The sequence below is a fragment of the Embiotoca jacksoni genome, unplaced genomic scaffold (assembly GCF_022577435.1).
Source record: "Embiotoca jacksoni isolate LCO1_2020_lvr unplaced genomic scaffold, fEmbJac1.0.p SCAF_7, whole genome shotgun sequence".
NCBI lineage: Eukaryota > Metazoa > Chordata > Actinopteri > Embiotocidae > Embiotoca > Embiotoca jacksoni.
In genome coordinates, this window is record NW_027185425.1 from 5,060,703 (window position 1) to 5,085,118 (window position 24,416).

At 44.4% G+C, this 24,416-nt stretch overlaps 1 protein-coding gene across 2 annotated transcripts; it reads left to right on the forward strand.

Annotated features, from left to right (window-relative positions):
• The first annotated feature begins 321 nt into the window (after positions 1-321).
• Positions 322-24,416, forward strand: LOC138214415 (adhesion G protein-coupled receptor B1-like). 2 transcript variants are annotated; one of them, XM_069176018.1, is made up of 32 exons: positions 322-803; positions 4,079-4,985; positions 5,942-6,091; positions 6,747-6,845; positions 6,969-7,133; positions 7,586-7,750; positions 9,037-9,201; positions 9,312-9,476; positions 9,605-9,706; positions 9,817-9,923; positions 10,047-10,241; positions 10,406-10,474; positions 11,602-11,710; positions 12,217-12,360; positions 12,462-12,531; positions 12,762-12,864; positions 13,261-13,304; positions 15,314-15,440; positions 18,725-18,828; positions 18,960-19,062; positions 19,194-19,344; positions 19,468-19,537; positions 19,644-19,710; positions 19,838-19,923; positions 20,077-20,248; positions 20,379-20,474; positions 20,590-20,629; positions 20,819-21,441; positions 21,543-21,578; positions 21,682-21,786; positions 22,015-22,065; positions 22,299-24,416. In XM_069176018.1, the coding sequence occupies exons 2-32, from the start codon at positions 4,280-4,282 to the stop codon at positions 22,494-22,496; spliced, it is 4,587 nt and encodes a 1,528-aa protein (XP_069032119.1). In that variant the 5' UTR covers positions 322-803; positions 4,079-4,279; the 3' UTR covers positions 22,497-24,416. The 2 variants fall into 2 exon arrangements, with proteins under 2 accessions (XP_069032119.1, XP_069032120.1); XM_069176019.1 differs by having other exon boundaries at positions 6,972-7,133.

The following is a 24,416-nucleotide window of genomic DNA, read 5'->3' on the forward strand; positions in this document are numbered from 1 at the left end:
CCCGTGCTTGCACACCTATTCCGTTGATCCTCTTTCCGGTACCTTTGGCTCTGCGTTGATATCTGCGTAGTTTGATGCTCATAATCGTTTGTCCCCGTCTCACTGCACAGATCCCTCCCCTCTCTTCAGTGCCTCCCTCCCTCCTCCGTGCGCTAACACAGTCACTCTCACACTTACACACGCACACACACAAACATGTCTCCCCCGCACACCCTCCCCGTCTTGCTGCTGTCTCATTCACTTCAGTACTCCATCCACGCACTGACTCCAACTTGAAGCAGGGGGGGCGGGGTTGGATATATATCTCCGAGAGGAGGCCACAAGATACACTGAGACTGGATCCACTTGCAGTGCAAAGACCACAAGCAAGAAGACTCCGAAGCCGGGAGTAGAAGTACCAACATTTATCCTGGAGCTCAGAGAGAAAACCACAGCGTTTGGTTCTACGGACTGTCTGCTGGAGCTCCGATTCAACTAATTTGTCACTCTGCTATACGCCAGTTTCTCTGGATATAGCAGCTAAACATAGTTGGTAGTAAACTCTTTGGAGTTTGGCAAGAGTCGCTTTATTTTTTTCTTTGCTTGTGAGAGTGGACTGCACTGAAACTTGGGATCGACCCGCTTTGGTCAGGCTTGGACCTGGCGCATTCTTTCTGCGGCTTCAAACACTGCGAAAGTTTTTGGCCAGGGCACAGATCTGAAGACTGAACTACACTCAGCAGCTGCTACCCGAGTCCAGAACCAACACACCTGGGCGACCGGTTTGAGAGCCGCTGACGAGACGTCAAAGAAACGTTTTCAAGGTAAGGAAAGACGACAAGACTTTTATTTCTTTGTTTTTTTTTTTCCTTTTCTGTTTCCTGTTTGTCTGCTTCATACACCCGTTGTATGAAAGTTACAAAGTAAAGTTAAGAGGCGGGTGTGACTTGCCTTGCAGAAGCGGAGTTTGTTTCAGCACTCTTGTCAGTTTAAAGCCGCCTGTCGCTGTCCGTGGTGCTGAAACTCTCTACCGGCTTCTACAGTTAAAATGTTCGTGCAACTTGAATCAACTGCGCTGCTTTTTGTATATATTTCAGCTACTGTGTGCAACACTGTTTGTTCCCATAACATCCATCTACTTAAAATATATTTCGGAACTGTTGAAAAGTTCTAGCACCGCATTGCCTCACATGTAGTCTGCTGCTAGAGTAGCAGAGTACTTTGTCATGCCTCCGGGTGACGCGACCTGATAGTTCAGCAACAGAAAGTCAAGTCAGACCGTAGCAACTGGTTGCTTGATAGAAATTTCTGTTATGCTTGTATTATTTATTTTGCAGGACAGATACAGTTGAGGTAAAATATGTTACAATTGTAACATATGTTACAATTATATGACATGTGCACTGCAAAACAATTAAGTTTCCGAATAAGCGCATGCACATGTATTGCAAACATTTTTGCAGTAATGGCTTAAACAACTGCAAAGATATGACAACTCCATTTAGATGAAAGAGACTGTTTGCTTGTATCATATCAAATGGGAAAACCTGCAGACTGAGTTTTTTTCTTTAAGAAAGGAAAGACTACAGCAGAGATACGTACGACCAGGATTTCATTACATCTGCTGCAATGAAATCCTTTTCTGACTCTGAACACACACACGCTTTCTCAAAACTTAGCTCCAAGCCCCATATCAGCAATCTGCGGTGATTTTTTTAGTTTTGCTGTTGGCATGTTTTTGCTGTCACAGTTTTGCAGCAAAGCCATCGGGTGGTCTAGTTTCTTGCACGTGTGCAAGTACTTGCACTGGGTGCAGAAAAGAAAAAGCATAAGCAAAATGTGGATGAGGAATGGCCAGCAATTGCTACACACATGGCTTTTCTCAACGTTGCTTCTGCAAAAAGAAAGCAATTTGCAAAGAAAAGAAAAGATCGAGAATTTGTCTTTCAGTCATTCTCTGTCAATTGCACTCACATTTCCATACACACAAACATTATCATTCAATAGTGGAAGAAAAATCCTATTTAGAACAACATTCAGACTAAAAAGCTCATATGTCACACGTTAGCCGATGTAAGTCTGACTGGAAAATCTTAACCCAGCTTTCAAGTTGTTGCAGCAGCTGAACAGCAATTAGTTTGTCTAAATATATACTGATATTAAAGTAGCTATACAGTTACTCAGGCTATATCTTTTCACAGCTTTCTGCTTCTGGTAGTCATGCAGATTACTTGACTGCCTGCAGGTGTTCATGAACAGTCAGTGAAACTGGCACATCTCATCATATGCCTGCACATTTCTTATTGCTTTACAATATAGCATTGTTTGTCTTGCTCAAAAACCCTTGTTTCTCTTGCTTGTGATTTATGCAAAGCTTGCTTTATCTGTGATGAGACAGGCTTCTACAAAACTGTGCACACCAGCATAAACCAGCATGTCGCTAATGGTAATTTTGCAATTTTTGTGTTTTTCACACTGATCTGCAAAAAATAAACTCTGTCTCCATAACGACAAACTGCCTGCACTTTAGGCTGCCTGCTAAGCAGAAAATGTTGTTGACGACAGCAAACGGACAAACAAGAGGCAGGGACAGGGAGGTTGGGTGTGGGAAGTCAGCGGCCATGTAGAAAAAGAGCAACACAGAAACAGAGTTCTCCCACCACAACTGAACCATTCTTTTCACTCCGTGCCTCATCAGATGCCCATTCATGGAACTTCCGGTTGATGGAAGGCGGGAGAGAGACATGCACCTGTACAAAGCAGAGGTCTTTGCTGCGTTGCACACAGGAGAGGGGAGGGTGAGGCAGAGGGAGGGAGGGCGGAATGTGAAAAGGGATGCAACGAACGTAATTATGAGTTGTCTGGCTGAAAAGTGCAGGTGCTTCTCAAAGGGACTGTCACTCCAGGCGTCAATTGTGTTGCCATGTGTATGCAATGCCCCATCTTTAAGATTAACCCCCTCAGTCACATACAGCAAATACAGACTGCTTCTGCAGAGGCTCAAATAAAACCCCGTGCCTCCTTCTAAATTCCTGATCACAATGTGTATTATATTTCATATTGAATTAGGTCTTTGGTGGGTGCAACTGTCAATCCCTGACAAAAGAAAGAAAGAGCAGGAAAACATGAGAAAGCAGAAGAAAATCCCTGACTGCATGAGAGATGTTGCTGAGCAACCGTGTTTCCTCCTCTTGTCTGAGCTGCAAAGAGCATCTATTACTTCTGTTGGTCCAGTCAAATACAGAGACCTTGACAGTGACTATATGTCCTTTCTCAGGGCAGGATTAGTCACACAATGACAAAAAGTCAGAGTCTCTGCAAGATAAAGGGAGATCTGGGCAAAGCATGCTTGCAAGATGATGGAAAAAGTGAAAAGAAAATTACCATGGATGCATAATTTGAATGCATGTAGACCCTCTGCAAAGTAGCAAAAAATGCATGATTAGAAAATAGTTTTAGTCATGCACAAGTGTAAAATGTGCATGCATCTGCCTTAACATGTAAGCTTTTGCCTTAATGTGCAAGAGAGACAGTCATTTGTCACTGCACACGCACATATCGTCTCACTTCATGCTCTGGTATGTAATGCAGGAAATATTCCCAAAGCAGTTTTTAAGATGGCACAGTAGGGTATGTAATCACTCCTCACCATGGACACAAACCAGCAATTTCTCTTGTTTACCGCTCAATAGGAGGAGTGCATTGCACAAATAATGGAACTAATAAGCGTCTGTGGTTGCCAGTGGCAATGCTTCTATGGACGTCAGACTGACGCACATGATTCGCAGTACAGTTCAGTGTGTGGGAGGAAAGAGCAGAAGCTTGGAGATACCAGCTTGCTGTGAAGGACTGTAATTGCACTGCAGAAGCAATTATGTACCAAAGAACAGCGTATTTTAGATCATTGTACATAGCCTGAAATGCTCTGACACAGATCGCAGACAGACCCCTAATGCATAAATATTAGTTTGACAATAGGTCCCATTATAATGCATTTTTCTGTCCTCCATGCTAATATATGGTGTGTGTTTTGGTTATTTAGATGTTTGGAGTATTCTGACTTTTTTCCTCTGCTTCATTTTTTTCTGTTTTTCTGCAGCTCCCTCTCTAATACAGACATGATAGACTGTCTGATTTACTAAAACCTACAAATCCAACAATTCTTCAGAGGGCTTGTGAAGATAAACAGAAGATCTGCAACACGTGCAGTAACTTGCAACAAAGAAGTCAAAGAAACAACCTGCTGAAACCAGCAATCACAGATACAGCACCAACACCGTCCTCTAGCTAAGCCGACCAAATGGCTTGGTCAGGTGTTACCGGCCCCTGTGTGGCCCTTGTCCTGCTCTTCTTCGGTTTGACCTCCTGCACTCCCTCCGGCCCGGCCTCCGCCACCTGTGCCACCCTGGAACAGAGCCGCTTCTTTGGTGTATTCTCTTCTACGACCACCCTGCCCTCTACGCCGTGCTCCTGGACCCTGCAGAATCCCGACCCTCGCCGCTACACTGTCTACATGAAAATCACCAAGCCCACCGATTCCTGCATGCCGCGCCAGATCAGGACCTTCCAGTTCGACTCCTTCATTGAGACCTCCCGCACCTACCTGGGTATGGAGAGCTTCGATGAGGTCGTCAGGCTGTGCGACGCGTCAACCACCGTCACCTACCTTGAGTCTAGCAAGCAGTTCCTGCAGATCCGCAAAGTGGCCCCAAGAAACGCCATGGAGATCACAGAGGGGCAGAATGATGTTAGCGAGTTCAAGGCTGAGTTTCTAGTCGTGGGGAAGAGGAACCCAAGTATGCCTGCCTGCCAGATGCTGTGCCAGTGGCTGGAGAAGTGCCTGTCCAGCAGCACCCATGATAATCCCTGTGGCATCATGAACACCCCCTGCCAGTGCTGGGAGGCCCCAAAGAGGAAGCCAGGAAGCTGCTACAGGGGCGGTGTCTATGTGGAGAAGTGCCTTTCTGTTCCCAGAGACAACAACGGACGCGATGCTGAGATTATCAGTAAGTTTGTAGCATGACTGGTTTGATATATGCCCAGAGAAAGCTTTTAAAAATGTGAAAGAAATCAAAGAAAAACTGAAAAATCTCAAGAAGTTTATCCAAACATTGAACCTCAAAAGAAACAACAACAAAAAAAAAGATATGTCCTCTTGCAATTGTTGAGGTGTTTTGTAACGAGATCCAGCCTGTTGACCAGGTGGAGAAGCACATGTTCCCAAAGATACCAGAGCTCTGCAGGCTGCCTCCAGCCGTGCTGTCACTCAGTGTTTGTGTCTTAAGAGCCACTGAGTGTAATTATCCATGTCTGAAGAACTGGGGCAGAGGATGTGCACTTTGCCGCCTCAAAGTAAATCAAAGGTGTTAGAGAAATGTGCCAGTGCATCTTCAGGTGTAAGTGGCAGTATCTACAGAACCTCACGCATCAGTTTGTCTCAGAGGGCAGACTTGTTGAGTTTAATGCTTGGCAAGGAGTCTGGCTTTTAGGGGGCGGGAGGGGGGGGGCAGATAGAGGGCATGTTTGTGTGTTAGATTAAGGGCAGAGAAGATCACAAAGACCTCAGTCAGCTGGCAGCAGAAATCGAAGCTGCACTCGTCGTCGTCGCCACAGCAACACGCAGGTCGGCCTCTCACACCGCTCTGCCGTGGCTCACAATGAGTGGTTAAAAGCAAACAATCACCATTTCAAATGGAACATCTATCGGCTTGAGTGCTCAGTTTTCCTCACAAAGAATCGTCCTTGCACATTCTCTGCACATAAAACAGACATTACTCACTTCCTGTTCAGAGGTTTGGAGGCTGTTTGTTGAGTCATGCTTTTGTACACTTCTTGCACCTAAACAACTACGGATTGTCAAGTTTTACACACAGCCAAGTTTCAGATGGAGCCCTATCATTTCATGCAAAACTGTCCATTTCCAACTTTGCTCAGTGCACGCGTTCTTATCTCTTTCCTGCAGAGGGCTGGGCCGGTTGGGGACGCTGGTCTGTCTGCAGCCAGGAATGCGGAGGCGGAGTCCAGGTGCGCAGCCGAGCCTGCCAGCCCGAGGATGATGTGTGTGAAGGAACAGTTGAAGAAGGCCGCGCTTGCAACCCTCAATCATGCATTGGTAAGCCTTACTATAATTTAGCCATTTCATATTTTCGTGGGGGGGGGGGCGGGGCACACAAAATCACTATGACCACAGCTTAATAGCGACAAATCCCGCAACACAAAGCACATAAACCATGACAACGTCACCAAAAACAGCAACCTGCAGCGGACACCATACATAAGAAAAAATAGCGCACTCACCCTCTTTGGAGCTTGCTGAGTCTAATAAAGCTGGAGACGCGTTTGCTTGCAAAATCCATCCTCCTCAGCAAACAGTTGTTCCGCTTCCAGGTTACATTTCCATGTCAGACACTCAAGGTTAGCTTTGTGCACGTGAAACATACTCCTTTTGGTTTGCTGAAGACGCTTTTCAATGCCGGGAAAGAGTTCTCGCAGGCCGCAATGGAGGCTCCAAACATTAAAGCACACTTTAATGCAATGATTTGCAAAATTATCGATAAAGCGAATCCTCGCTCAGCTGATCCCGCCAAAATTCGAAACTCGAGTCAATGGTCTGACGTCATGTGACTCACAGCCTACTACAGGTGAAAAATGGCATCAATCACGGGTGGGGCGGGGCTATTGTCATTTCTGGCCCGCCCTGAATGAGGAGCGCTGCTACAGACGGCTCAAATCCATGCTATAATCATGCAATTTTCAAATTCTTTCAGGCAAAGAGCGCAACAGGAGTCAGGGTCTGCGGGCCATCGTCGGTTTGAAGAGAGACAATGCTGATGATTCCAGCCCAGGAGTTGTTGCCACCCAGACAGGTGAGATAATGAGGTCTTTGAATTGTTTATCCATAGATATTACAGAGATATTGCAAACTGCTTTGCAAAACTAAACTTTTCTTAGTTTACAAGGGCTGACCCTCTATTTCACTTTGTTCACAGTAGATGCTAAGACAGATGAGTGGTCCCCCTGGAGTTCATGTTCAATTACCTGCGGGGAGGGCTGGCAGGGTCGCACCCGTGTCTGTGCCACGTCCTCCTTCACCACCCAGTGCACCGGACCCCTGCGTGAGAACCGTCTCTGCAATAACACCGCTGTCTGCCCTGGTGAGTGCCTGGTTCCTCCCTCTCTTTAATGTGACAGGAAGAGAAAAGAATAGAGAATTATTCTAGAGAAAAGCAAAAGAATAGAGTGTGATCTAGAAATTTGGTATTTTTGTAGTGCACAATAGAAGTCAAAGCCATTATTTCTCCATGATTTCTGTTTATACAGCCCCAGCCACAAAGGAAAAGTTGCCTAGATAATGAGAAGCAGACAAGATAGAGAGGCTTGTTTGAGCTTTTACTTTCTGAGCTTTGGACTTGTGAACAAAGGCTGCTATAGAATATCAAGTCCTTTTCCCTAATGGGCCTGTGATGTTGTGTGGAGGACTGCCCCACCTAGTGGAGAGTCCACCCATCATGACCTTCCTGTGAATTTAACAAATTACACTGTGACATAGTTTCAATAAACTGTCATATGCTTTATTGAAATCCCCCTCTGTGTTACTCCTGTGCAGTGAATGGTGCTTGGGATGAGTGGACCCCCTGGAGCTTGTGCTCATCCACTTGTGGTCGTGGTTATCGTGACCGTACCCGCACATGCAAGCTGCCCCAGAATGGAGGAGAGCCTTGCCGCGGCCCAACTAGACAAACAAAGTTTTGCAACATTGCTGTCTGCCCAGGTGAGTCAAGGATTTCAATATTTGAAGAATTTTTTTTAATTGCTGATTTCAATTTTGTGATATACAATAAGATACATCTAGTATCAAATCAATGAAAAATCCAAACTTTGCTCTAATTGGAGAGCTTGATTTTTTTACTACCATATACTTCTCTCCATGACAACTAACTCGGGCTATGATTAACTCCTCAGCTAACTGATTCATATCCTAGAGCATATTAAAGCACTTATCACCATCACCAACAGTAACTGCAATGGTAGGTTGGCATTACATCTGACGCATCAGAATAAAAGCCTCCCTGTTCATTAGTCAGAGCAGCTTTAGAGCAAGCGCCTGTGACTCACACTGTGCTCATGGTCACACAGAAGTTTTCCTACTCTGCCACCTACACGTGAGCTGTAAAGATTGAAGTCAATTTCAAGTCTCAGCTGCAGTTTGATAGTTTTACCCAGTGGCTGTCATTATCACATGTATGCTTTTATTAAAAAAAAAAAAAAAGAAGTGATTTCTTAGTCTGAATATAGTCTTATTGCAATTGCGTTTTACCATCAGCAGATGTCTCTGTGCACCACAGCTGCATTACTGTTAATTTCTGTGACAGAGAAAGTCATTACTGAGAGATTATTACACATTTCATTTCAAACTGGAAGGTTTAGGAAATTAAGTCTTCCTTAATGGCCCATTTGGCACAATAAAAATTCTTAATTTGACCAATCTGACTTTTTTTTTTTTAAAGACTATTCAATTTATTCTATCTATTTGGCCATATAACAAGGCAACATTTAATAGCAGCTGTGCTAGATTTTTTTTTTTCTAAGTTATTTAATCTTTTTAGGGCTATTGTACTGCCAGATTTAAATCTGCTATATAAAAAGTTTTCCTGTCATGAGTCAATATTCCCTCTCATTTATTTTTGTGCCCTTTTTTTAAAAATGCCCAAGACAGAGTTTTTATAACAGTATTGCTTCTCAATATGACATGAAAATGGTTCTCTTGGTCTGTATCTTGGATCTTCTCATCAGCTTGGCTAAATCAAGTTCACAAATAATGTCCATAATGGTTTTAAAGACAGTGGATCTTCGAGGTTGAGAGGGTACATACAGTTATGCTTGAAGGGCAGACCACTTCACTCCAACTCTCTATTTCATTTAAACTCAGCTAAAGTAGGTCATGTGAAAAGTTAATAGCATCAATGACTGTGTCTTGATGCCTGTGGCCTGTGGGTCCATCCTGTCCTCACACCAGCTGTAACTCTCTTGTGTATATGTTCCTCTGCTTCCCTCTAGTGGACGGATCCTGGAATGATTGGTCCGCCTGGACTGCGTGCTCTGCCTCTTGCTCCAACGGCACCATGCAAAGAACCAGAGAGTGCAATGGACCATCCTACGGCGGCTCAGAGTGCCACGGCAGCTGGAAAGAGACAAACAACTGTTTCCTGAAAGACTGTCCCGGTAAATTAAAAAAATAATACAAATTAAAGATTCACTCTCCAGATAAAATGGAAATGATTTAGACATGTCCCAGTGCAGGGTTCATGGAGTGAAATGTTGTCTTTCTGTAGTTGATGGACGCTGGCATGCATGGAGCTCATGGGGAAGCTGCAGCAAGACCTGCGGTGGAGGCATCCAGCAGAGACAGAGAGTCTGTGAAGGGCCTTTCTTTGGAGGAGAACTTTGCCCCGGTGAAACAGGAGAACAGAGGCGCTGCAATGAGAAGAGATGTCCTGGTTAGTGGCTTCAACACAATAAATAAGTGGCATATCAGTACAGTACATCGCTAATACAAAAGCAAATTGATTGACTCATTGACTATGATGCATCAATCACATCATACCTGATTCTTTTAACCTTTCAGAGCCCCATGAGATCTGCTCTGAACAGAACACTGGAGATGTCATGTGGAAGAACACCCCCGCTGGAGACATGGCTGCCACCGCCTGCCCTGTTGATGCATCAGGTACAGTGACAGTGATGCAGGATGTGCTCTGTCTCTTTTTCTTTGCATGTTACAGTGTTTAAAATCCCCCACCATGCCAACAACAGGTGTCTGCTTTCTCCCATTGACAGGTCTGATTCTGCGTCGCTGCACCCTGGATGCTGTAGGTCTGGCATCCTGGGAGAGCCCAACTCATATCAAGTGTGTCTCCAAGGACTATGAGAACATCCGTATCATGGTAAGCCCCGAAATCTTAACATGATTAAAATTCTAAATGCCTCATCTGTTTTGTTTTCATATGGCTAATTTCCCAGTAGTGCACTCAAAGGTTCAGATTAACCTCTCGACTTTCTGTCTGCAGTCAAGGGACTACATCTCCAAAGCGCAGATGGGGCAGAGCATTGATGGGGTCACTGAGGTGATTTCACGCCTGAGATTTTCTTCTGATCAAGGAGCAAAGTACAGCGGCGACCTCTTGGCTGTCATGGAAATCCTGAAGAACACCACTGAGCTGTACAAAGGAACTAGGCTGAGGCTGAGCAATGCTGATGTCGAGGTGAGCTCGAGTCTTGTTCGCAAACCACTGACATTGTGTATGTGCATATTTCAAAATAATATCATGCAGCGCTCTGTTTCTTATGATGTCTGACCAAAAATAGTTTCCAATTAAGCTGGATTTGGTATCTTCTTAAACATTTCCCTTGCTTTAATGATCTGCAGAACTATGTCCAGACCATCAGCAACTTACTGAAGGAGGAACATCATGACAAATGGCAAGAGGCACGGCTGGTAAGTGATAAAGAGGGTGTGATCCAGAGTCAATATGTGCAGGGGAGAAAATAGGTCTGTTATGTTAACCTTCTTGTGATGAGTGTGTCTGGGACAAATACAGGGTGTGTTTGACAAGTTTGTGTAAAACATTTTTTTTAAATGGGATGGGTTGGGGCAAGTCCACTACAAATGACTGGTGCACTTGCAATGATTAGCAGTCCAAAATGTTCTTTGAAGTTCAATTAGAAAGCAGTAAAAATCTGATGACGGTTACAAGAAGAAAAACAAAAACGTAATTTAAATGTATTCAATTCAATCACCGAGGACTACTTAGTTTGTTTTAATTTGCACATACGGTTCAGACTGAACAGAAGTTTGTCTTGTTTACATATGTTCTCCCCACTTTTGTGACACTGTCAGTGTTCCTGCTAAAAGTGAGTTCAGTAAGAATTTGGACAGACAGAAATGTTGGGAAAACGGAAAACTCCCATTACAGGGAGGAAATACACATATTTGTGTGTAAACTGAAAACAGGAGGCTCAATTACCAAGGCCACTGCGACAAGAGAAAGCACTTCAAGGTGACAGCAATAGAGAGAGAAAGAGAAAGCGAGAGAGTGAATCAGGGAGAATCACTACTCCCACTCTGCAATCTGTGAGTGTCCATGCCATCCTACATACTGATGGCCGTTGTGAGGACACACAGACAGCCCATTGCATACAAGCACACACCTTGCGCCCACATCGCTGCAGTTCTGCGTCAGAGCCACGCAAGTAAGGCAGCCCTCCCTTCCACTGAGCGAGAGAGCGAGAGGACAAAAAAACCCGAGTATGAATCAACAACCTGCCCATTTATGGCCTTAAGGAAGTTCTGAGGTTGCATAGCAGCAAGGAATGTGCTTCCTTTTTTTTTGTTTTCCTTCAGTCCACTGCTGAGTGCTCTGAAAGAATAAGTACAAGTTGGACTGGTACAAGAACAGGAAGTCCAGATATGGACATGTTATGAATGAACAGTTTTGTTTTCATGGTGCACAATTCAATTGTATTAATTGCATATAATGAAACGAGATGAATGTACCCCTGCCTTTTCCCTTATTTCCTTATTTTTGACTCCTCTCCATCTCTCTTCCTTCTCTTTTTATGCAGATGGGTGCCAACGTTAAGGAGTTCCTCCGCCTTGTCGAGGACTTTGTGAACATGATCGGTACGCAAATGAGTGGCTTTCAGGACATTTACGAAGTCACCGAGAATTTAGGTGAGCTCTAATTTCCTCTGCCAGCTGCTCTCTGCTGCCGTCTAGTCAGGATGATTTGTCCTTTCTGCAACCACAGAGTCCATCAATCTTAATCTCGCCTGTGAACCCGAGTCCATATAAGCAGCAGCAGAAGGCATCAGTCATAACTCTGACAGATTGTCCATCAGCTGCACCATATTACTTGTGCTATCTCCCAAGATGTTGTGCGAGTATATTTGGCACAACACAAGAGAAACTTCTCTGTTAAGAATAACTGAGTGTGAAATGTAAACGTCACACAGATTCACTCTGTGCGACTTGTGCGAGTGTTTTGGCTCAGTCAATGTGACAGTCTCACAGGATTTAGTAAGACATGACTAATCTGGTCAGATAACACATGAAACCAGAATGTCCTTGGCACTGTTTGCACCGTTTCATTCAGCCGATACTGTGGAGAAAGTGTGTTGATGACCTCTTGAGTGCTGTTCGCTGACAAAAGCCAATGTCTCTATCTCTGCCCCTCTCAGTGCTGAGCATCCACAAGCGTCCTACAACCACAAACTCCAACTTCACCTTCCCTGTGAAGGGCTGGAGAGGCATGCTGGAGTGGGTCACAACCTCTGAGGAGAAGATCTCCGTGTCCCGTGATGCTCTGGCTCTCGAACATTCTGGTAAGATCAATAAAACATAACCATTTTTTTCGGACGTCAACTAATGTTCATTCTTCTGAATTTGAGTCTGATCAGGCAGTTTGTTTTTTGTTTTTTTCCAGAAGGCAACGATGCTTTTGTGACCGGCGTTGTCCTCTACAGAAACCTCTCTTCTCTTCTGTCCTTCCAGAGGTAACATTATTTCTCTGCTTTTATGTGTATGAAGCCAGCCTTTCATGAAATATATTTTGTAGACACAAGATGGCGCCCCTTGTTGAAAGAGTCATTACTTCCATGTCACTGCATCATCTCATTTTTATTGTAAGGCCTCACAGACATCTCATAACAAACCGTTACCACATTCACTCTGCTATAATGTCTCATTTGCACTACACTGACTGTGTAATTTTCTTTCTTCACAGTAACACTACCCTGCTCAACTCCAAGGTGGTGTCAGTAATCGTCAAGCCCAACCCAACTTTCCTGTCAACCCCCGTTGAGATCGAATTCCCCCACCTTCATAATGTGAGTTCCTAATGGTTACCCAATCTAATGGAGCCTTACGAAAAATATCAGCCCCCCCTCTGGGTGTTTGCTCACCACAGTGCACGGAGCCTGACATTTTGCTGACATTTGCAGTGACACTGTGACTTTTTACTTTCCTTGTGCCATTGCAACTCGGCAAAGATCGCAGCGCAACCAAATAGTCATGCGCAATAATTAGTCTCTGCAGCTGACAAGAATCTGTTTTCAGTCTCGTGCATGTATCGCAAGTGAGGGATGGCGTGAAATGTGGGCAGGTGGCTGACATCAAGCTGTTGCATCTCACACCTTTTTATAGTAAGGTGTCCCAGCCTACATGTTTCCCTTTTTCTGCATAAATTTCTCACACTGTTTTCTCCATCTATGTCTTCTTTGCAGGGCACTGTGAATGAGACATGCCTCTCATGGGATGAAAGTGAAACGTAAGTGTTGACGACAGTTGTTTTTCTTCCTAAATGTGCGTCTAACCATCACTCGCATCACATTTTTTTGTCCTCTATGGCCTTGTAAACTGATGTAGTTGTTGTTTATTGCCTCGCTTTAAAGCCAAGGTCCTTTCAGTCATGCGTCTTTCACTGCACATGAACATTCAACCTCCCCCAGTCCTCCACTCACTAGAGAGGGAGCACAAATGTTTCATCCATTTTTCATGTCAATCATTTCTGACAAGGAGGACAAAGAACGCATGTTCACGCTGACCCGTCTGTCCCAGCCAGAAGCACCAGGCCTCACTCAGCTGTCTGACACACTTAGTGCATGATACACAGACTTAAGAAATGACAACTCTAATGATCCACAGTGGTTCAAGATGAGTGACACTTCCCTTTGATCTAATGGTCTCCTGTATCACACCACATCCTGAGGGAGTGGAACAATACACAGGCAGCTCTTCTTAACTCATTACATAGATCTGTGTAAATTAAACACAGCACCTATAAGTCACACACCAGAGTGTCAGTCTAAAGAATATGGCAGCTCTCCCTCCTTCACTCCTCAGCCCTGTTCTTATGTTACTGCTGAGGTTAATGTCTATGGAATTGGGGAGTTTTTAAAGATGCTTACATGCATTTGAATGACTTTGCCTGGATCAGTCAGACCAACTATACCCTCCTGAACAATACACAGGTGGACCATTTGCATTTAGATAGATTTGTATACTTGTGGAGCACTGATAAGAAATGAAAAAGCACCTGCACCAAGTTCCCCACTAGGCCTATTTTACATAAGCCAACAACAACCAAATTCAGAGTGTAAGCAAAAGCAGAAATGAATTGAAGGAGAAAATGTAATTAACTCGTATACTTTCAGAGGGAGGGCCATGTGCCTCAAGTCAAATTAGATTCATTTGTGACAGCGGATGTGATTAATGGCAGGATAGAGGCAGTGGAAATGACAGAGGATGAGGCTCTGGCTGACGGCAGAGTTTGGGGTCATTGTTTGCTTGCGCAGTTGTATATGTTTGAGAGCGCTCTGATCACAAGAAGTGGTCCATTAGCTTTTCTCCACCACTGGACTTTATCCGGATGGATACAGATAAAATGATAAGCAGCTTTGTCAATAACAGGGTCACAAGGCCTACTTTGCCTCCCATTTCAACATGCACCATTTAACCCATCTGCGTGGTATGACAATTCGCAGACAGCGCACATTAAACCGTGCAGCCAAGCCTACTTCGATGTCCTTCCAGTAAACTGTCATGATGATTTTGTCCTGCGGCTGTCCTCCCATGACACTCTGTACCAGGCTGGTCCTGCTGGCTATGATGCCCCTCTGTATTCACCAGTCAGTCAAGAGCCTGAGGGTGCTGCTCATTGCCTTAAACTTCTCTCTGCTCTCTGGCATCTTCTTCTGCAAGTAGTGTTGCAGTGTAGGTTTTCTCAAAATGGAGAAATAATCACAACTCAGACTGTCTTCACCTTCCCTTCCTTAGTTTTGAAGAGGGAACACTCTGTCCTCTGTCTCCACTGAGCAAGACAGATGTTGCCAATGATCTCATGTCTTCAGAGGAAAGATTGCACCTAACAAGAAAATTATACAGATTATGCTAATAATGACTTTTATAAGGGCCGATCATTATTAATCATAGCACAGATGGCTATTAATCACATTAATGTAAAAGTAAATAACAAACTGCATCCTGAGGCGCAAATGATCAACTCAAGTTACGTAAAATGTTTATTTATCTCAAAAAACAATTAATTAAGTCTTTCAGTATCAAAATGTTATATAAGAGGCAAAAATAAAAGGTGATTCTATGTATTGGATCACTAAAAATTCAAACCATATGCCTCTACAAATGTGTACATTTGTTTAAAATATATATTTTTCCACCACACATATATAATAAAAGTTGCATAAAGAGGCATTCACATGAGAGATTTGTCAGATCTCTCCTCTCCTAACCCATCTTTCCCTCTCTTTCCCTGTGCAGTTCTTCTCTGCTTGGCTCTTGGTCTGCTCGGAGCTGCAGAGCGGTGCCCGTTCATTCATTCAGAACCAAATGCGTGTGTGACAGCCTCTCCACCTTCGCCATTTTAGCGCACATCAACTTCGACTCGGTAAGTCATCCGTCTATTCACAATATGGGCTTGTGTTTTTTAATCACCATACATCTTAAATGTCTCGTGCAGTGAGTGTGTGTGTGTTGATGCGGTGCAGTGTTCAGTACTTGTTGTTTTCGAGCGGTTTGCTGTAGCGCTGCCTGCCAGCACTTCTTTGTGTCAGTGCAGGTGCCGCTGATCGGAGAATTGCAGCCGGGCTGTTTTTTAATTGAGGGGAAATAACCGAGCAACATGTTGATGTGGAGAAATTGCATTTCGATTTTAAAATCAAAACATTATGAATTGCACATTAGCGAATCGATTTTGCACGAGTTTGTTAATTTTGTGCTAATTTGCTTGCAGTCAGCTGCATAATTGACAAAATAAATATTATCGCTACAGTGAGAAACTGCTTATAGTGTCTTGCATGAAAAATTTAGAAACATTTCCCCTAAATTATCGATCTAATCACTCAAAATGACTTTCACTGTTCATTTCGGTTTGCATTTAATTTCCAATTATGCATGATTTAAAATCATGCATAATCGAACTGCAGAGTTATTGCAGGGGAACTTGCATACCAGATGCGATGATCACTAAAATTTGTCATTAGGCATCGCTGTATTTCATGCGCAAAGACAATGTGTAATTTTCCCCTTTAGACCGTGTTGCCTCTGAAGCTGCTCGCTCTCCAGTTGCCTTGGTAACGGCTTCTGCAGCGCGGCCTGTGTGATTTCTGATAACTGAGAAGCTGGGGACACACACACACACACACACACACACACACACACACACACACACACACAGAGCCCTCTCTTCTCTGAACAGCCCCCCAGGACAGAGGAAATGGTCTGTCTGTCTCTGCTGAAATGTGATTGCAGCATGCTGCACACAATAAACAATCAACAGATGTCTATTAGATTGAGGAAATGTATATTTTAAATGGGCAGAAGTCTCCTCCTCTGGCCTATTTAGTTGGCAGTTGCAGTGCAGCTTATGAATTTAGACTGCAGTGTTTTTACTGCTGCTAAACCCACTGAGTCTCTTCTTCTCTCCCTAACCTGTTGTTTACGTCCCTCATTTGATTTGCCTTGCTGTTGCCAGTCTGAACAGCGCCGCCCATATTTGTTATAGGCTGCACATACCCCCTCCTCTGAACCTCCCACAACCGTAAAAAGGCAGCTGCGCCAATCATTTCGTCTGCCAATATCTCTGAATTCTCGATTACACCCCCACCCCACCCCTTCTCCTCCTCCTCCTCCTTCCTCTTCGGCCACAGCAGTAAGTCTGAAAATGCCAGAGAGGCGGACCAATGAGAGACAGACGTCTGGTCATGCACTGATGGTTCCTTCTCTTCCCCACCCACCCCGACCCCACCCGCATCTTCATCCATCCTTTGATGTGTGCCGTGGATATTTTCAATCTCAGTCTCCCTGCGAGTTGTATGAGGAACACCAGCAAGAGGCAGAAATAGAAAGGAAGGAGTGAGGAGATGTGGAAAAACGGCCAGATAGTGCAGTGTGTTGGCTCTCATTCGACATGGTCTCATTTCAGGAGTTCTCAGGCATCATGTGTGTTGGAGACATAATGGTCCTGTGAGAGCAGCCCACATAGTTAGTACAGCAGATGCCCTTGACCACTGGCTTAATCAGTTTTTTAAAAAAAACCAGCTGGAAATAGGATTTCTCGTTTTTTTTCTTCATTCACCTGCTTTAGATTTCTTCAAAATGAGAACATGTGATTCAGTCAAGGACAGGCAGAAGACATGCTTCATATTTAGGTCAAACAGACTGAATTTTACTCAGTGGCCCATGGTGCAAGATTCAACCCAGATATAGAAACTGAGAAAAGAGGGAACAGGACATGCTGTGTGCAGCAGGGTGTTTTTTTCTTTCCCCAGATTCAGTAAAAGCAAGAGGCGAAAAGACAACTCGCCACTCTGCTATCTGCCATCTGTTTTGGGGTGCTTCGATGTCGCTAGATAGATTTTGAAACAAATTTACCACACTAAATTAGTCCCTGGCTACCATAGGCTGGACTTCACCAGCTGTGCTTTGATATCAGAGAAGCCTATGTGGAGCACATATTGAGATGGAGGCTCAGTATTGCATTGTTTCAATTCTGGGACACAGCAATGGGAAATGTATTAGAAGCCATGCTTCCCATACGCCTGTAATACAAGAATTTATGGCCATCATAAATCGAAAGAAGGCCAAAGCGGTGTCTATTTCATTCCCCACTATCAGTGCTAATTTGATACTTGCAGATTTATTACATTTCAGGACATTTTCTCACTTACCTTCTTGAGACACTTAGCTATTTTTCAACACATTATTAAAAATATAGCCACACCATTTGTCAATGAGGGATTCTTCATCAGTAACCCAGACCATTTTTATCCAACTCACACACTTGGCGACGATGACAACTTAATCAGAGGTGTTAGATGAACGCGAAACCTTATTATGGCCGTCAGAGTAGGTGTGAGACAGACAAAGATTAGATCCATTGAAACCACACGGCTATCTGTTGGAGGGGTTTCAAGGCGTGTTAGCTGGCAGATTTGTATGCGCAGCCTTGACCCGTTGGCCCGCCAGGTGAATGAGCAGCAGGGAAGACGGGCAAAAGAACAATCCCTCCACCAGAGGTTGGGTGCTAGGGCTGTTTGAAACATGGGATGGTCACCGCCACTGGCAGTGGTGGGCGATAAGCGGCTGTCAGAGATCAGAAGGGCAGGTGGTGGCAGATTAATGTACAGGTGATAATGGTCCACCTGTTCACCCCTCCAGGGATCGACAAGGAGCTACTGGTTTGGCACCAAAGCAGTGAGAAAATGCTCAAACACAGCTAACAGGGAGAGGAAAAAAAAAGGAGGTCGCAGTAGCAGCTCAAAATAATGACTGAATACAGCAAACCCCCCTGAACTGTCCCTGGCCATTGAACACCCCCCACCCCCCCTCCTTCTTGCCTAATGGACAGAGATATGTGTATCCTCCTCACCTCATTTGCTGACTCAAAAGCTCAATGGTGAAAGGCAGCGACCCTGACCATTTGTTTAGTTTGCCGCTCCATCTTTCTGACACGTTCACCTTGAGGTCACCTTGCCTCAGCCGTGGCCTGATTGTGCCATTCAACCATTTGCCTACAGGGAGCCATCTGCTATTCCAGATAGCGCACACACACCCAGAGGCGTCATATCTTGCGTGTGTGTGTGTGGCTCTCATTGCTGGTTTCTTCTCTGTATGAATGTGTATTTGCAATCAGCTCTAAGAGGCATATTTGGTCTTGTCTCCTCTCTGCAGATCATGGACAAGGCACTGCTTCCGTCCGTGACCCTCATCGTTGGCTGTGGGGTCTCCTCTCTCACCCTGCTGCTCCTCATCATCATCTACGTCTCCGTGTGGAAGTAAGTAACCCCGCAAGCAACGTCCGGCCATGTCAGCCTCTAATACTATATGTTGTATTCTGTGGTTTCTCTTTACTCTGCCTGCTTATCCCTAAACTCACTCTTCTCTCCTCCCTTTTTCAAAACTCCAGGTACATCCGCTCAGAGCGCTCCGTTATCCTTATCAACTTCTGCCTCTCTATTATATGCTCCAATGCCCTCATTCTTGTCGGACAAACTCAGGCTCGCAACAAGGTAAGGCACTCTTTCACTCCTTTCTAAAACCTTACTCAAACTCACTGCTTTGGGGACTTTGGGCGTAGCAATGCTACTGACACAGATTCCTCATCTTTCCTCTCCATCTCCTTCCTCCTGGGCTCCCACAGGTGGTGTGCACTCTTGTCGCAGCTTTGCTGCACTTCTTTTTCCTCTCCTCCTTCTGCTGGGTGCTGACAGAAGCTTGGCAATCTTACATGGCTGTCACTGGTCGTCTGCGCAACCGCATCATCCGCAAGCGCTTCTTGTGCTTAGGCTGGGGTAAGTGTCTTTAATGTTCATCTCTTTTTTTCTTTTTTTTCTCACCCGTGTTGCATCACTTTTCTCCATTTAACTATTAGGCTCTAACTTTTTTCCCCTTTTGCATATTTTCCTGTCTTTCAGGCCTTCCTGCTCTGGTTGTGGCAGTCTCTGTTGGCTTTACGAAAGCTAAGGGATACGGCACTGTCACCTAGTAAGTGTAGTCTCAGCCTTCCACTTCTGCATCTTCTCTTTTCTTTGCATTTGTTTTGAGAAAACGTTTCCCTGAGCTCAAGCATTCATATTCTTCTCCTTCCTAGCTGCTGGCTGTCTCTCGAGGGTGGACTCCTCTACTCCTTTGTTGGCCCCGCTGCAGCTGTTGTTTTGGTTCGTATTCTGACTTTGACATCCCAATCCATCCCAATACGTTGTCTGTTTGTAAAAGCATTACCCATTATAACATCGTCTCACTCGTGGTTTTTTGGTTGTTTTTTTTTTTTTATCTTGCAAACAGGTGAACATGGTCATTGGTATTCTAGTCTTCAACAAGCTGGTATCCAAGGACGGCATCACCGACGTGAAACTGAAGGAGAGAGCCGGGTAGGTCTTATTGATCTTCTCTGCACACGGGAGTATTGTGCTTATCACCCTCATCAGTGCCATTACAGGTTTATTGATGATGTGCTTTGATATCAAGCCTCACAATCAAACAGCAGGAGTTGTGTCTAATCTGTTGTTTTTTTCACCCTGCAGGGCATCGCTGTGGAGCTCCTGCGTAGTTCTGCCCCTCTTGGCCCTCACTTGGATGTCTGCTGTCCTGGCCATCACAGACCGCCGCTCTGCCCTCTTTCAGATCCTCTTTGCCGTCTTCGACTCTCTGGAGGGTTTCATCATCGTCATGGTGCACTGCATCCTGCGTAGAGAGGTAAGACAAACAATTAGTTAAGATAAAATGAATTAAGATGAAAAGGAAAATTAATTTGTTTTGTTTTTTATGGAGTTACATGAGCTACTACATAGCGAACAATTTCCTGAATTTCCCTTCCATCCATTAGGTTCAAGAGGCTGTAAAGTGCAGAGTAGTTGACCGCAAGGACGATGGAAATGGTGACTCTGGCAGCTCCCTTCACAATGGCCACACCCAGCATATGGTAAATTTCTTGGCTTATTGCCTTTTTAATGTCTTGAGTGCCTCTTGCATTTACCCTTAAATGAATATGTGCATACATTAAACACTGATAGAATATTTTTTTGTTCTTTTATCAGCAGTCTGATAACGAAAAGGATGGAGATTCAAGCAGACAAGGTGAGGCCCTATTACATCAACTTTTCTCTCTCGCCCTTAACCATTTTTCCATTTGCATTACAATTTCTGAGCCTTGCACTTAAAACATCTTACCTTGCATAAAAAGAGCACTTTTTTATTGAACCAGATTTTTCACGTGGTTGGTTCTTTATTATGTTTAACTCTCTTTTTACAATTTTTTCTTAAAAGGAATGAAGAGCTGCTCTGAAGAGAAGATGCCTCCTCCTCAGCTGCCTCTTCCCATGGGCTCCAACTTCCACACACTGCCCTCCAACCCTAGTAAGAGTCACATGCAGGCGGTTCCTGAGTACTCCAGCCACACCCTCACCCTGAAGAGAGAGAAAAGTCGGCTGGCAGGAGGAGTCGACCCATCCTGCGGGAAACCTGTGTACGTCTGTGAAGGGGAGCTCTTCAGCCAACTGGACGCTGATCTCGCTCGGGCCCAGGCTGAGGGCAGCATCTCTGACGGCAGCGGCTACGTCCTCTTGCCCAACACCACCTCCACCCTTAGGACCAAGCCCAAAGATGACACAACAAAATACAATATTGCCGTGGAGCAGCTGCCGCAGGCCAGACTCATGCACCTCGGCGGGCCCTACGCCGAACCCCAGGCCGCCTTTGGGATGAAGTCCATCCCCCCCGACCAGGTCAGCGTGTCGTACTCCGAGAGAGACTCGCCAATCCAGAACATCCACAACATGTCCAGCGAGTCTCACATCACCCACAGCAGCCTGGAGAACACCTTTGAGTCCATGAACTCCATGATGTCCAAGAGTGAGACCATCTCTACTCTTTCCATGAGCTCCTTGGAGGTAAGACGAGACAGAATAGTTGTTTTATGGATTCTTGTCAAATCTTTCTAATATTTATTTGAAGCTAAACCTTCTTTTTTGTGTTTTGTTTTTCTTTGCAGAGACAGAAATCTCGTTATGCTGAGTTGGACTTTGAGGTAAATATTGTTTGGATAAGGTTTTTAAAAACATTATAAAAGACATGTGGTATATGTGAATGCATTGTAGCAAGTACTAATTTTGAGAATGTTTGTTTTTTAGAAAATAATGCACACTAAGAAACGCCACCAGAACATGTTCCAGGACCTTAACAGGAAGCTACATCATGCTGAGAAAGACAGAGAGTCTCCTGCTTCTGACAGCAAGGTAACATATCCTGATATTATCCTCATCATCCATTTCCATGGACATTCAATTCCATGAAATGCAAAAAAAAAGAAAATCCAGAGGCAATGATACAGTTAAAAAAATATTCTCTGGTGTGAAAATGACCTTTATAAAACAATGTACAACATAGTGTATTGAACTATGGTTGTCAGTATCTCGGGGTCATTTGAATAAGGATGTATTTTCTTCATTCCTTCCTTCTTACAGTCTGTGAGATGGAGTGTGTCCTCAGGAGGAAGTGACAAAACGAACCACAGCGTGAGTGTTTATAGACAACCTCACAATCTCAAAATGTACAGCCTGTAGAGAAGACACACCACAAGATAGTGCATATGCCTGAAGGATGTGTAATTTGCCCAAATGGCAGCATGACTTTCATTATTAGAAAATCACCTCTGATGAAGCCCATTTCATTTTGATGAGATCAGAAATGAGCTCAGGGCTCATGAGTGACACCAGTGCTAAAGTGTCTCCTCTCTCTGCTCCAACAGGACAAACAGCAGGCTCCTCTGGAGAGGCCATGGGAGGGAGTCCGGGGAATACCGCAGTCACCCCCAGCATGGGTGCGCAAAGACCTGGAGCCCTTAGCTGCCTCGCCTCTGGAGCTGCACTCTGTAGAGTGGGAGAAGACCAGCACCACCATCCCTCTGGTGGGGCAGGACATCATCGACCTGCAAACAGAGGTCTGAGGGGGAGGAAGGGGGCTAGCAGAGCCGCCTGATTTCACCTCGGTCACCTTTTTTGGTTTGGGAATGGGATCCTTTATGGATAGATTAGAAGAAGCCAAGAAAGGATGGAAATGAGAAAGTAGGTCCCAGAATCAGTGTCTTCAAACCCTCAGCCAGAGCAGGAAGGACGGAAGAGATGGAGGAGTGGAGTTGGAGTTGACGGGACGTTTAATGTAGCTTCTCTGTGTGGACTTATCTGCAGCTCTTATCGAGAGTGCTCTAAAGGTGAAAGGGTTAGTTGGGCGATTAGTGGTGTCCATGGACCAGGACGGTCTGTGGTTCCATTACCGCTTCACTGGGAGTTTCCTGAACCCTGCACACTGGGTTTCAGAAGATGTGGTCAACATGTCTGTGCTTCTCTTTTTTCCTTCAACTTAACATTGGAGAAAAATTCAATAATATTGAAACGGCGTGTCCTCCCTGCTTCTCGGGAGGAACAGCCGGAACTCTTTGGCTGCTCTTCTTCCAGCCAAGTTACCTTCCAAAACAGGACAAGGCAATTGAGCATAAGGGACCAGTTTCATGCTCCAATACTCTGCACTTAAATGGGCGCACACATTATTTTTTTTTTTTTTTTTTTTTTCGTTTGTTTGTGTGTTCAGCTTCACACCTGGAACTGCTACTTCAGAGCTGAAAATGACTGAAAAATGACTCTCCTACTGGAGGACAAGCTTAATCACATGAACAATGCTTCTCACTATTGTTTTCATTATTTTTGTTATTATTCCAATGATTATTACCAGTGTTATAATTAGCATTGTTCTTGCCATTGTTGAGTTTATGGCCTTTATTTTGATTTTTTTTTTCAGTCCTCTCATGACTATTAGGCACAAGATTTATCATTTTTCTACTGTGACCTATAACAGTATTCTCCAATAAAAAACATATGAACTGCATCGGGACAAACGTACTGAGTGGTGATGGAGGTGGGAGTTACTTCTCCAACATTTCCTGGTTTCTCCAATATTCTGCTTCAATACCAAAACACCAGCACAAGGATGAACACAGACTCTCACAAAGGAAGAGCAGTGCACTCTGGGAAATGCTGGATGGATTTGTGAGGAGGTCTGGGGGGTGATACCACCCCCCTCCTCTCAGCTGGGGCAAGATGCAGGCTCTTCCATGTTGTACATGTGGATTCAAGGGGTCAGTGAGACCTTTCATCATCGCCCTTTTGTTTCTCAGCCTTGCAGAACTCTTGGAGCAGCAGAGGCTCTTAAGCTTTCCAGTGCCGCGTCAGGTCCTCAAGACTTCAACACATTTGTGTTTTCAGCCATCAAGTGTGAAATAGTGCAATATGATGGGCGCTTGATGCTCAAGCAAGACTGATATTAGGATTTAGGAGTTTTTTCTTACCAATGTTTCAAAACTTTTATACCATCTTCCACATATTTACAGAGCATATAGATGCTTTATGAAAATATTGTATTAGTAATTCAAAGAATTTATTCACTAGAGATTTGTTAGCACAAGACTCCATATTTGGAGCACTATGTGACAGGTAGATAATTGTATTTCTATAAAGCTAACATGTAGAATGAATGATAGTCTATGAATATCTCTTAACTGTGCTTCAGGATAATTGCGATTACTCTCCGCTGTGTAGCGACGGGTAATTGAACCTCATGTCTTCTGTAACCGTTTGTTACTGTAACCTCGTCAATAACTCAGCAGTATGTGCTACCAGCCAATTCCCCTGTTCCTTTCAATTCCTCTGTCCCTCGCACAGCCCTATTCATGCCTCGAGTTACTTGTACTGAATACCCATTTGTATTATCTTGTCACTACGTTGTTTTTTATGTTCTGTCTTACCTCCTGTAAATGTACAGTTTTCACAGCACAAAATGAATGTGACTTATTTCTAATAAAAACACATCTATA